General features: G+C 49.6%; 1 protein-coding gene across 43 annotated transcripts in view; it reads right to left on the reverse strand.

The window, feature by feature from the left end:
• The window catches only part of MROH7 (maestro heat like repeat family member 7), a 72,460-nt gene that overhangs the window by 22,995 nt on the left and 36,415 nt on the right, over positions 1-13,050 (reverse strand). For 11 of the 43 annotated variants that reach the window (XM_054486370.2, XM_054486277.2, XM_054486266.2 and 8 more), the window contains 7 exons: positions 8,607-8,719; positions 8,015-8,191; positions 7,393-7,547; positions 6,919-6,955; positions 5,130-5,230; positions 4,644-4,782; positions 1,057-1,247 (listed from right to left, as the gene is read on the reverse strand). In XM_054486370.2, coding sequence (XP_054342345.1) covers positions 1,057-1,247; positions 4,644-4,782; positions 5,130-5,230; positions 6,919-6,955; positions 7,393-7,547; positions 8,015-8,191; positions 8,607-8,719 — 913 coding nt within the window. The remainder of the gene's footprint in view (positions 1-1,056; positions 1,248-4,643; positions 4,783-5,129; positions 5,231-6,918; positions 6,956-7,392; positions 7,548-8,014; positions 8,192-8,606; positions 8,720-13,050) is intronic. The other 32 variants (XM_054486395.2, XM_054486387.2, XM_054486521.2 and 29 more) reach the window with 9 other exon arrangements.

A 13,050-nucleotide genomic window follows, 5' to 3' on the forward strand; every position in this document is an offset into this window, starting at 1 on the left:
ATAAACAAGCAAACTCACTGCAGCCTTGTAACTGCCAAAGGCTGGAAAGCACTGAAATCCAGAGAAGCCTGGTTAAATAAATTACGGTGCACTGGGATCCTGTACATAGAGATACTATGCAGCTGTTAAAAATAAAGAGACAGCTCGGCTGGGTGCAGTGGCTCACGCCTATAATCCCAACACTTTGGGAGGCTGAGGCGGGTGGATCGCCTGAGGTCAGGAGTTCAAGACCAGCCTGGCCAATGTGGTGAAACCCCATCTCTACTAAAAATGCAAACAATTAGCTGGGCATGGTGGCAGACGCTGGTAATCCCAGCTACTCAGGAGGCTGAGGTAGGAGAATTGTTTGAACCCAGGAGACGGAGGTTGCAGTGAGCTGAGATTGTGCCACTGCACTCCAGCCTGGGCGATAGAGCGAGACTCCATCTCAAATAAATAAATAAATAAATAAATAAATAAGGAGACAGCTCTACAATACAATGGTCTCTAAGATATAGTATGTAATGAAGGCAAAAAATGTGTAGCAGTGTGAGGTGCTGTCATTGGTGTAAAAATACAGAATATAAGCAAATGTGTTTATCCCTGCATAATCCTCCTCTGGGAGGGCATGTAGAACTTGGTTGTCTTTGGGAACATAACTGGGGTAAGGACAGGGAAGGAAGCTTCCTTTTAATGTCTTTTGAGTATTTTACCCATGTGCCTATATTATCTACTCCAATTAATAATTAAAAATAAAGTATTTGGGCCTTGGATACAAACTTAATACAAATAATACCTCTAGGGAGGAAGGAAGAAAAAGTAAACAATGAACTCCTTGGGAAGGGCTGATTCTTTCCTGCGATCTAGACTAAACACAGTGTGTAATGCACAGAGCAGGTGCTCAGAAACAGTTGTTGAATGAATTATTGGCTCTAATAAAATTGTGCTTCTGTTTTCTCTTCTAGTCCCAAAGCTAATTTCTATTGATTGATTGCCCTGGAGACTTTTGGAGGCTCTGACTGGATGGCCCTTCCCACCACCGGGGACAGCAGGGTCAAGAGAGACGGCAGAGCATACCGCACAGGTACGAAGGGAGAGGGCTGTGCACCCTTCTTGGTGTCCTTGGGAGGAGCCACGCAGCCAGGCAGGTTGAGGCCAATGTGGTAATGGACCTGAATGAGCAGGGCCAGGAGCAGCTGGGGGTAGATGCGCCTCACACGGCCCATGCAGCTGTTGACGGACAGGAGCTCGCACAGGCCGCTGGCTGCCTATGGGGCAGAGGGGAGGCCGCTGGGATGTTGTGGCCCATCTTCCCAGCACTCCTGGCTGGGGCCTGGACTGCCTCTCTGGGAGGTAGGATCTGGGTCTTTGCTGTCCTCTGGCCCAGCCTGGGGAAGCTGGGATTCCCCACCCCCAGCCCCAGACCTCTGGCTCTCTGGCCAGAGGCCCTGTCCCAGAGCAAGGACAACAGTCCACCCCTTAGTTTTGGTCCAGGGCTTTGATGTTTATGCAACCTTGGAAGAATCATGGTGGAAGAATCCCTTCTACCTCTTGAGAGGTAAAGAGTCTTGATCTCATTTTGCAGATGAGGAGACAGACTCAGAGGAGTGAAGCTGCTAGCTCAAGGTCACCAGCCCCTTGGGGGCAGAGCTGGAACTTGAACCCAGGTTTTCTGATACCAACTATAGCGTGCTGTGCCTCTTCCTCATTCATAACACAGGCACACAGAATGTAAGGGGCACCAGGCTGGCCTCTTCACCCTAGGCCATTAAACTAGGCTGTCCTCACTCCCATCCCCATAAGGCCAGCAGCCAAGAAAAACAACACCAGCCTTAAGCAAGAGCATGGCTCAAGTGCCAGCTCTGCCCCCAAGGGCTGGTGACCTGGGGCAACTTCTCCACCTGCCAGTCCAGCTCTGGACCTGGCCTGGGCCCACCCTCATACTTGGCCCACCAAGTCCTCTCTAACTGGCAGGAGGGCAATACTAGGGGGTGGGGAGTGGATGATGGGCTGGTGTCACAAGACTCATGGCTCATTCTGGCTCTTCCACTCCCTGGCGCCTCCGGGCCTCAGATCTCTGAAAAGCGGAGTCACTGATCATCATCCGGCCAGCCCCACAGGAGTGTTAGATCCTGAATGAGAGGGCAAAGGTAAGCATGCTTTATACATAAATGGTTTGAGCTGTGCCGTTAGGACTCCATGCAGGCCAGGCACAGCGGCTCATGCCTGTAATCCCAGCACTTTGGGAGGCCAAGGCGGGCAGACCACTTGAGGTCAGGAGTTTGAGACCAGCCTGGCCAACATGGGGAAACACTGTCTCTACCAAAAATACAAAAATTAGCCAGGTGTGGTGGTGGGTGCCTGTAGTCCTAGCTGCTCGGGAGGCTGAGGCACGAGAATCGCTTGAACCTGGGAGGTGGAGGGGTTGTGGTGAACCAAGATAGTGCCACTGCATTCCAACAAGCTGGGTGATAGAGCAAGACTCAGTCTCAAAAAAAAAAAAAAAAAAAAGACTCCATGCATCTGGGCCAAGAGGAAAGTATTTAACTGCAAAGTGAAAGAACCCCTGACACATTTCCTTGGAGAAAAGTGACCTAACATGGGCTGGATGAGAACAATAAATGGCAGTTAATTTGCACTTTACAGCTTAAGAAGTTCTTCCATATACACTATCTCCCCTTTCTCAACAGGTAAGATAGACAATGCAGGAGTTTCATAGCCCGTTTTACAGATATAAGCACCAAGGCTAGAGAGGGGAAGTGATTGACCATGGTTATATAGTGAGGCAGTGGCAGAGCTAAGACAAGTCTCTTGGACTCAAAGCCCTTGTACTTTTCCAGCAGCCCAAAGCTAATGATTACATCCAAAGAACACAGTCTGTGGTGTAAGGGAAAAGTCTCTGGTGATGTGCCACAGGGCTCTGCTTTCGGCTCTATCTTGCTCAAACGATTTATCAGTGCCATAAGATAAGAATGAGTTCAGGCTGTATCCATGCTTAAACTATGCTTGCTGGACAAGAAGCACAAATGGGTGACTAAAGAATACACTAACATACACCAATTGTAGAAGAGGATGAATGCCCAAATTGCAAGGGAAGGAGTGCTGGTGCCTTAGGCGCAGAACTCAGTGCTGGAGGACAAAGGCAGAGAGATAGGAGAGTGAAGCGCAGGATTTGGAAGCAGAAGATCTGCTGGGTTTGAGTCCTAGCACCACCATTGCTAGCTAGGTGACCTGGGGGGAGACATGGAATGTCTCTAAGCAGGAGCATCCTCCTCTGTAATGGGATAATACTACCCTCTCCTTCATCTACCATATCTTTATTTACTTCCCTTCACCAGAATGTCTCGCTGCTGAATCCCCAGAACCTACAAGTGTGCTTGGCACATAGTATAGGAGGTGCTCACTAAACACTTGTTGAATAAATAAATCAGCCCAACAAAAACATTTCTGAGTGCTTACTATGCACCAGGTGTATGCAAGATGTTGGGGATATCGTGGTGAGCGCAGCAGGACCAAAGGATCCCCTGTGGTGTTGTCAAATGACAACTGGTATAAACTCTTTTCATACAAAGTATGTGAAGCAAAATATACTATGTACAGATTTGACCAGGTCGGGGAGATCGAGGAGGGCTTCCCTAAGGATGTGATGCTGGAGTTGACAGCCGAAGGATGAGTAGAAGTTATCTTGGTGGAGAGCATTCTAGGTAGAGGAAACAGCATGTGCAAAGGCCCTGTGACAAGACAGCGTGGCTGGATGAAGTTCTGACAAAGACCCGTGAGGCTGGAGCAAAGCAAGCAAGAGGACCATGGAGCGTGGGGAGGCCAGCCAGGGAGGCAGGGCCTTCGCCACGGGTAGGAGCACTGTGTCACTCTCAGGGGCAATGAAAAACCATCAAGGGGGCTGAGAAGAGGAGATGTGCATTTCTCAAAGACTTTTTGGCTGCAGTACAGATTGGAGGGGCAGGAGCAGAATCAGGAAGGTGGGCAAGGGTATGGACCAGTGGTATGGACCAGCTGGCATGGACCAGGGTGGTGATAGAGGCAGAGAGAAATCCGTCTCTTCAGCCCAGCCAGCTTCCTGAGTCAGAGCTGCCTTTCCCTCTGTGTTCCCGGGGTCAAGCTTGGAGTGTGGCAGCAAGAAGTGCTTAAACATTTTGTGTCACCTAAATGAATGAATGTGTTATCTCATATAATCTTCACAGCCGCCATATGAGAAAGATATTATTTCTATTCACATATGTAGAAACTGAGCCTCATAGAGGTGGAAGTGACTTACCTAGGCCATTTTGTGGATTTTTTTTAAAAAATAGAGAAGTCTTGCTATAGTGCCCAGGCTGGTCTCAAACTCCTAGCCTCAAGTGATCCTCTGCCTCGATTACAGGCATGTGCCACCATGCCTGGCCAGAACCAGGATTTAGACTGTCTGTGACTCCAAGTCACTCTTTTTCCCATATCCCAGGCTGCTGCTGTCACCATAGATAACACTACTGTTATTGTCCAGTGAACCACAAACAAGAGCCAGAGCCAGAGACCTGCCCAAGACCATACAACTAGTTACTGGCAGAGTGCGGTACTCGAGGCTGGGTGTGCTTAGCTCAGCAGGAGGGAAGGAGAGAGGAAGGGCAGGACAGGCAGCAATAGGGGCTGGCTGACTGGGCGCTCACCGCCAGGGGCATGATGGAAGCCCGGCCCTCCTTGGTGACGGGCTTCTCCTTCAGGCTGCCCAGGAGCAGATCCAGGAGGTCTCGGACATCACAACTGGGCTTACACAGTATCAGCTGCCTCCACATCTCTGCTCCATTGCTGAGAGGTCAGGGATGGGGGCAATTAGTGTGGCCAAGGCAGTGGGGTTCACCCAGCCTCCAAATGGTTTTGGGAGGGGAAAGGTAAGAGCCCAATTGAATGGCATCCATGGGCACATCTGCAAGGAATAGTCCAGAAAACACTCCCAAAGAGTCAAAGGCTAGAAGACTGAGAAACCCTATTTCCTTGCTGGGCACAGGGGCTCACACCTGTAATCCCAGCACTTTGGGAGGCCGAAGTGGTTGGATCACCTGAGGTCAGGAGTTCAAGACCAGCCTGGCCAACATGGTGAAACCCCGTCTCTACTAATAATACAAAAAAAATTAGCTGGGCATGGTGGTGCATGCCTGTAATCACAGCTACTCAGGAGGCTGAGGCAGGAGAATCGCTTCAACCTGGGAGGCAGAGGCTGCAGTGAACCGAGATCGTGCCAGCAGTGCACTCCAGCCTGGGAGACAAAAGCGAAATTCCATCTTCAAAAAAAAAAAAAAAAGAAAGAAACCCTATTTCCCTATTTCCCAGGTATCACGCCAAATGTTTTACGTTTTACATGCAATGTATTACTTCGGCAGATATTAGCTGAGCATTTACTGTACACCAGGCCCTAGGCAAATCTTGGGGAATACAGACATGAACAAGAATTCAAGACACTCAAGATCACTGAATTCTCACAATAACCCTAAGGTGAGTGTTGTTATTCCCATTTTACAAATGAGGAATTGAGGCTCAGAGAGGTGAAATTACCAGTCCAAGATTACATAGCTAATGAGCTGCAGAGTCCAGATGTGGCCAGGTCTGATGTCTTCAAAGCCTGTGCTCATTCCTCTAACCAAGGAGCAAGAATGGAGGCAGTTGAGCAGCCTGGGGCTAGGATCCTGCACTTGTCACATAGTATCAGGGAGTCTCTGCTCCCATCCCTTAAAAGGCAGTGCACCAGGCAAGGTAAAGCATCTGTACCCAACCAAACTCCTATCATGGGGTGTTGAAAGCACTGGCAGGCCACTGTGCTAAAGGGTTAACAAAAACCTTTCCCCTTCTACAAGAGGGTTTCAACTCTCCATTCACTTTCTAGCTCTGTTCCCTTGGAAACCTGATACAGTATGTCAACTATGTTGCTAGGCAACATTACTTATGGTAATAATGACTCCACTGGTAAATTGCATCTGGATGGGGAGGAACTATAAATTAACTATAAGAACTGATGGGGACACTATAGCATTGAGCTTCCCAGGATGCAGTGACCCTTGTAACTTGGTTTGTCCCTGTGGGGACCCTGGAAGCAAAGCCAAGATGTAAAAGATACTGGTCTCTGTGAGGCCTGTGCCATTTAAGCCAGGGCAGCTCCTATATCCACCCGATAGGTCTCCTTTCATCACACCTGAACTTTCACCCGGGAGGCCCAAGAGACCAGCTCCTAGACTCAGGGCCAAGACTAGGGTAAGGAAAGTGAGGCATCCAAGGTGCCAACTTTAAAGAAGCCCTCATTCTCAGGCTCACACAAGTGCAGACTTGGCACCCGAGACTACCTCCTTAAATGTTGTGCCCTGGGTGCCTCTGCCTGGCCTGCTGTGGGGGCTGCTGCAAGGACCCCCGCAAAGAGGAGCTCCTGACACTGCCCTGTCCTGTATCCTGAGTGACGGATGTCAGGTGAGGCCCCCGGTAGTCTTGTGAGTCTGACTGCTTAGTGGACCCAAGAAAAAAAAAACGCTGGTGGGGAGTACAGCCAGAAAGGCTTTAATTCTTCCAAGTGGGAGACTGGGATGTGCCAGCTGGGCCCTCACCATCCCGACTGATCTTCTTGGTTCCTATGAATGACACCAACTGCCCTTCTTGGAGCACACCCCATTTGCACAGCTCTGCACAGTTCTTTGGCTCTCAAACAACCACCCGAAGGCGTGGATCACTCACTGCCTTGTTTTACTCATTCAAAGAAGGCATGCGAGCATTTCCTGAGTGGCAGGCTGAGGCCAGACTGACCTCTCCTGCCCACGAGCTCACCATCTGACCACAGTCCCCTCTGCCCATCAGATCATGAGCTCCCTGAAGACAGTGAGCATGGAGCACCCTTCCGCACGGGCCCAGGCCTGAGCAGGCACTCAGCACCGCTGGCTGCATGACTCTGTCATGACCACCCACCTGGGGTGGGATTGCAGGGATCATTTCCTTCTTTTGCCTAAGGGAGAAAGAGAGGACAAATGGGCTACCCAAGGCCCACACAGCAGCTGGAGGCAGAGTCAGGACAGACACTCAGATCTCCTTTCAATGGCATTGTTAAAGAGCTCTGGGCTGGTAGTTAGTTAGACCTGAGTTTAGATCCTCCGTTCTATTGCTTGCTCAGTGAGTACCTAGGACAAGAAACTTCCGTAAGCCTCGGTTTCCTCATCTGCAGAATGGGATTGTTGTGAGAATGAGAGACTATTGTAATGCTCAGCGCTGACAGCAGCAGTGCTCAGGAAGTGCTTAATGGTTGTCATAAACACCCCAAATCACAGAAGGGGGGCCATTTGGGAGGGCAAGGGGCTTATCTGGGCAGAAGGGGGTCCCCAACCTGGGGTGGAGGCTGCTTGAACCCTCTAAGATGCAGTGGCTGGGAACCCCTTCACTTGGTACCTGTTCAGTGGGAGGGGGCACATGAGCAGGGCCACCACGACCTCGGTCATGAAGGAGCTGGCCAGGAGGGAGACGGGCAGCAGGGCCACCTGGCGGGCCCGAGGCTCCTGGATATGGCTCAGCTGCGTGTAGATGCCCTGCATGATTTCTGGGATCTGGGGCACAGCCGGGGCAGCCATGAGCAGGGGGACAGCCCAGTGGAGAAGCCAAGAGAGGCACGGGGGCAGCAGGAAGGTGGGAGGAGAGGGAAGGGTGTGACAGGCTAGAGGACAAGGGAGAAGACCCAAAGGAGAGAGAGAGGAAGAGGGAAGCAGAGCGCCTGCCCCTCCCTGGGAGTGAGCCAGTTTCTCTTTACTATGCTCCCTATACCCACTTCCACCGCCAAACCCACCTCTACCCACCACCAACTCAGTTGAGCTCCTTCAGGAGTGGTAAGAGAAAACCTTCAAGGTGGGAGCACCTAGAATTCAGCCACCAGCACCCCTTCCCTGCCCCATGGTTTAGGGGGTTCAGGTATCCCCCACCCTGCCCACTGTCAGGCCGGCCAGTGATGAGCAGGCCATGGGGGGAGGCGCTCCCAAGCCCCAGTGACAGCTCAGTCCCTGCCCCCAGGAGGCCTTACCACCTCCAGCGCCCTGTGGCGGTACCACTCCAGCACCGAGCTGAGTATGACCTCCGAGGCCAGCTGCATCATCTCCCTGGAGTCCTTCCCTGGAGTCTCTGAGCTGCCTTTCAGCCCTTCCAGGGCTGCCAGCAGCAGGTACTTTATCTGCTGGGGCCCCAGGAAGTCTCCAAATTCCTGAAACAAAGGTGCTGAGATCATGACACACTGATGGGTAGCCCGAGCTTTGAGCTTCGAGCTTCGAGCTTTGTGCACAGAGGCACAAACATTGCCTGATGCCCACATGCAGAGGTCAGCAGGGAGGGCCAGGAATATTCAGTTAACAGATAAGTGTTGAACCTTTAGGGCAGGAGCTACAAAAGTAGGAGCAACATGTCCTTGCACTCAGCACAGGGTGACATGCGTAAGGGAGAAGGAAGTCCATGCACTGTGGCACAGACTGGAGAAGGAGGGCACTCAGGACAGGTGTGGGTGGCTGGGAAGGCGTCCTGCAAAGCCTGGAAAGCTGGAAGGGAAGAAGGCTTTGGGGCCAGGTGGCACTGCCCCTCCTCACCCCCCACCCTCCACTCCTGGATGGGCACCAGGCAGTCACCGCGATCACCCGCAGGATGTTCTGGCACGGGCTCACAGGATTGTAGGGCCCCAGGAAATGCTTGTTGCTCTCATATAGCTCCTTCTTGTTGGTCTCTTCCTTATCTCTGGCTCCTGCAAGAAGAAAACCTTCTCAGTGAGGCTGGATCTCCCTACTTTTGTTAAACATACATGTAGGAAGTCCCTACGTCATAAGGAACCAGCTTGATACATTTTCACATAGTGAACACACCATTGTAGCCGGCCCCCAAGTCAAGAAGCAGAACCTGATCAGCACCCCAGAAGCCCCTCTTGTGCACCCCTTTCCATCAATAGCCCTCCCCCTGGCCCTGGCTAAATACTATTCTAATTTCTCAACCCTTAGAGAGATGTCTTTGCCTTTGAACTTTAGATAAATGGACACATGTTATCCTTGATGTCTGTCTCCTTCCACTCAACATTATATGGTTGAGATTCATCCACACAGTTGCACCAGCATTAGTTCTTTCATTCATTCTCAGTGCTGTATAATTTCCCACAGTATGAAAGACTATGATTAGTTATCAGTTCTATTTTTGATGGACATTTGGGTTATTGCCAGCTACTAAGCATCGTGCTGCTAAGAACATTCTAGTGTGTGTTTTGATGAGTATATCTACACAGTTGTTAGTTGTATACCTAGGAATGGATTGCTGGGTCATAGTCTAAGCATAGGTTCAGCTACAGAAGATATTGCCAAACAGTTTTCTACGATGGGAAATCAACGGTAACCCCACCAGCAGTGCACGAGAGTTCCCATTGCTCCACATCTTGCCAGCACATGTCATTGTCTGTCTGTTTCATTTATGCCATTCTGGTGGATGTGTGGCAATACTCTTTTAAACTGCAATTCCCTACCCCTGGTAGTACCAATCCTTATCTACTTTTCTTTAGTTTTTGTCATCATCTGACTTACTATATGTGTTTTTTTTTATTGTGTTCACTATCTATCTCCCGACAACAAGAAGGTACTCTCACCAAAGGAGGATTATTCAATCTCTTTTCCCCACTCCTGTGTCCCCATATCCTAGAATAGTACCCGGCATATAGTGGCTTCATACTTTCAGTTGAAGGGAGCACATTTCAGGCGCACTTCCTGAGCCCTTATTTCAGCCTACCTTGGGTCCTACCTGGATCTCCTCAAGGAATACAGGACTTGGGCACAAGAAAGGGCCACCAAGGCAGAGTGATCACATGGACCAAGTGTGTGTGCTGTTTGTAAAGGAGAGGAGCTGGATACCTGCAGTCAGGCCGAGGTTCAAATCCTAGCTGTGCTGCTTCCTATAGTCAGGGGGCCTGGACAGGCCACTTCACTCATTGAGATTAAATCTTGAGAGTGGCTGTGTGCAGTGGCTCACGCCTGTAGTCCCCGCACTTCTGGTTTTTTGTTTGTTTGTTTTTGTTTTTTGTTTTGTTTTGTTTTTTTGTTTTGAGACACAGCCTCACTCTGTCGCCCAGGCTGGAGTGCAGTGGTGTGATCTTGGCTCACTGCAACCTCCGCCTCCCGGTTTCAAGTGATTCTCCTGCCTCAGCCTCTCAAGTAGTGGGGACTACAGGCGTGCGCCACCACACCTGGCTTATTTTTGTATTTTTAGTAGAGACAGGGTGTCACCTTGTTGGCCAGGCTGGTCTTGAACTCCTGACCTCAGCTGATCCACCCGCCTCAGCCTCCCAAAGTGCTGGAATTACAGGCGTGAGCCACTGCACCCGGCCTGTAATCCCAGCAGTTTGGAGGCCGAGGCAGATGGTTCACTTGCGCCCAGGAGTTCCAGATCAGCCTGGGAAACATGGAGAAACTCTGTCTCTACAAAAAATAAATTAGCGGCTGGGCACAGTGGCTCATGCCTGTAATCCTAACACTTTGGGAGGCCGAGGGGGACGGATCATGAAGTCAGGAGTTCAAGACCAGCCTGACCAACATGGTGAAACCCCGTCTCTATTAAAAATATAAAAATTAGCCAGGCACAGTAGTGCACGCCTGTAATCCCAGCTACTCAGGAGGCTGAGGCAGGAGAATCTCTTGAACCCGGGAGGTGGAGTTTGCAGTGAGCTGAGATCTCACCACTGCACTCCAGCCTGGGTGACAAAGCAAGACTCCAGAAAAAAAAAAAAAGAAAAGAAAAATTAAATTAGCCGGGCCAGGCACAGTGGCTCACACCTGTAATCCCAGCACTTTGGGAGGCCAAGGCAGGCAGATCACTTGAGATCAGGAGTTCGAGACCAGCCTAGCCAAAATGGCAAAACTCCGATTCTATTAAAAAACACAAAAATTAGCCACCTGTAGTCCCAGCTACTCAGGAGGCTGAGGCAGGAGAATCGCTTGAACCTGGGAGGTGGAGGTTGCAGTGAGCCAAGATCGTGCCACTGCACTCCAGCCTGGGCAACAGAGCTAGACTCCATCTCAAAAAAAATAATAATAATAAATAAATAAGCTGGGCATGGTGGCCCATGCCTGTAGTCCCAGCTACTCCGGAGGCTGAAGTGGGAGGATCACCTGAGCCCGGGAGGTTGAGGCTGCAATGAGCCATGATTGAGCCACTGCACTCCAGCCTGGATGACAGAGCAAGACTCTATCTCAAAAAATAAATAAATCTAAGAGTATGGTTCTTGCCTGCTAAAAAGAGAAAAAAATAAATAAAATTTAAGAGTATAAGTTTCGCCTAGGGTTGCCAAATAAAATACAGGATAACCAGTTAAATTTGAATTTCAGATAAACAAATCATTTTTAGTGAAAGTACATCTCAAATATACTAAAAATTATCCATTGTTTACCTGAAATTCAAATTTTACTGGGTATCCTGTATTTTTTATTTGCTAAATCTGGCAACCCTAATTAGGTCTATAATTCCTACTCATTTTTCTTTCTTTCTTTCTTTTTTAAATGAGCTGCCTCAGCGGGGTGCGGTGGTACACACCTGTAATCCCAGCACTTTGGGAGGTTGAGGCGAGTGGATCACTTGAGCCCAGAAGTTCAAGACCAGCCTGGTCTTGAAACCCCAGTATTTTTTTGTATTTTTGGTAGAGATGGCAAAATCCCATCTCTATCAAAAATACAAAAAAATTTAGCCAGGCATGGTAGTGTGCTCCCGTAGTCCCAGTTACTCAGGAGGCTGAGGTGGGAGGATTGCTTGAGCCTGAAAGATTGAGGCTGCAGTGAGCCGAGATCATGCCACCGCACTCTAGCCTGGGCAACAGAGCAAGACTCAGTCTCAAAAAAAAAAAAAAAAAAAGGCAGCCTCCCGAGCCAGAATAGGCTCACAGAGGCTCCTATTCCTACCCCTAAAGCTGGTTATGAACATGGCTTATACCACCTTCACCCATCCTCCAGAGATGTGAGTGGCTCCTGGTCAACAGGGTAAATCTCCCAGGGACCAAATCTTTGTCCCAAATGCTAGAGATCAAGAAGAGTGAGGATACCAGATAAATCCCAAAAGCCTGAAGGTATAGGAAAAAGTGAACTATATGACAAGTGCCTATAATGTGTGGCACTGAGCTAGTACCTTTACATATGCTCTTACAAAATATCTCAATCTTTCAAAAAGCATGAATTTAGGCTAGGCGTGGTGGCTCCTGCCTATAATCCCAGCACTTTAGGAGGCCGAGGCAGACGGGTCACTTGAGGTCAGGAGTTTGAGACCAGCCTGGCCAACATGGTGAAATCCTGTCTCTACTAAAAATATGAAAATTAGCTAGGTGTGGTGATGTGTGCCTGTAATCCCAGCTACTGGGGAGGCTGAGGCAGGAGAATCATTTGAACCCAGGTGGCAGAGACTGCAGTGAGCCAAGATTGTGCCACTGCACTCCAGGCTGGGCAACAGAGCCAGACTTTGTCAAAAAAAAAAAAAGCATGAATTATGAATTATATCTGAGTGTACCGTTTTCACAGATGAGGAAATCTAGGCCTACACAAAGTGCTTGCCTGAGGTCACACCACTAAGCAGGGATAGAACCAGCTCTTATGCACAGGTCATTCTACCCCCAAAGCCAGGAGAGTTTAAACCACATGCCAAGGTCCCCTGGTTTAGGGCAGAGCTAGGACGATGGAGAAAGGAAGGAGGCAAGTGACAGCTGATACTGTGCACCTCTAGGTACAATGCCTCCTGGATACCTGTGTCAGCCCATACCGCATCACAAAGTGCTCCCTGAAGCTGAATCAAGGAAAGTTCTCCCAACTACAAGCTTTAGCTGCTCTGGATTCTAAGACAGAAGCTGTTCTTTGTTCATTCATTCAATAGATATTCACTGAGCACCCACCATGTGCCAAGCCCAGAGGTGGCTCTTGGGAATACAGGGGTGACCAAGATACAGCCCTGCCCTTCCCTCATAGGATTATAGTCTCTAGTGGGGAAAACAGACAGGAAAACAAGGTATTAGGGGAATTATCCTTAGGTATACATAGTATTAAGGGAATATGAAAATGACAGTCA

Source organism: Pongo pygmaeus, chromosome 1 (assembly GCF_028885625.2).
Source record: "Pongo pygmaeus isolate AG05252 chromosome 1, NHGRI_mPonPyg2-v2.0_pri, whole genome shotgun sequence".
Lineage (NCBI taxonomy): Eukaryota > Metazoa > Chordata > Mammalia > Primates > Hominidae > Pongo > Pongo pygmaeus.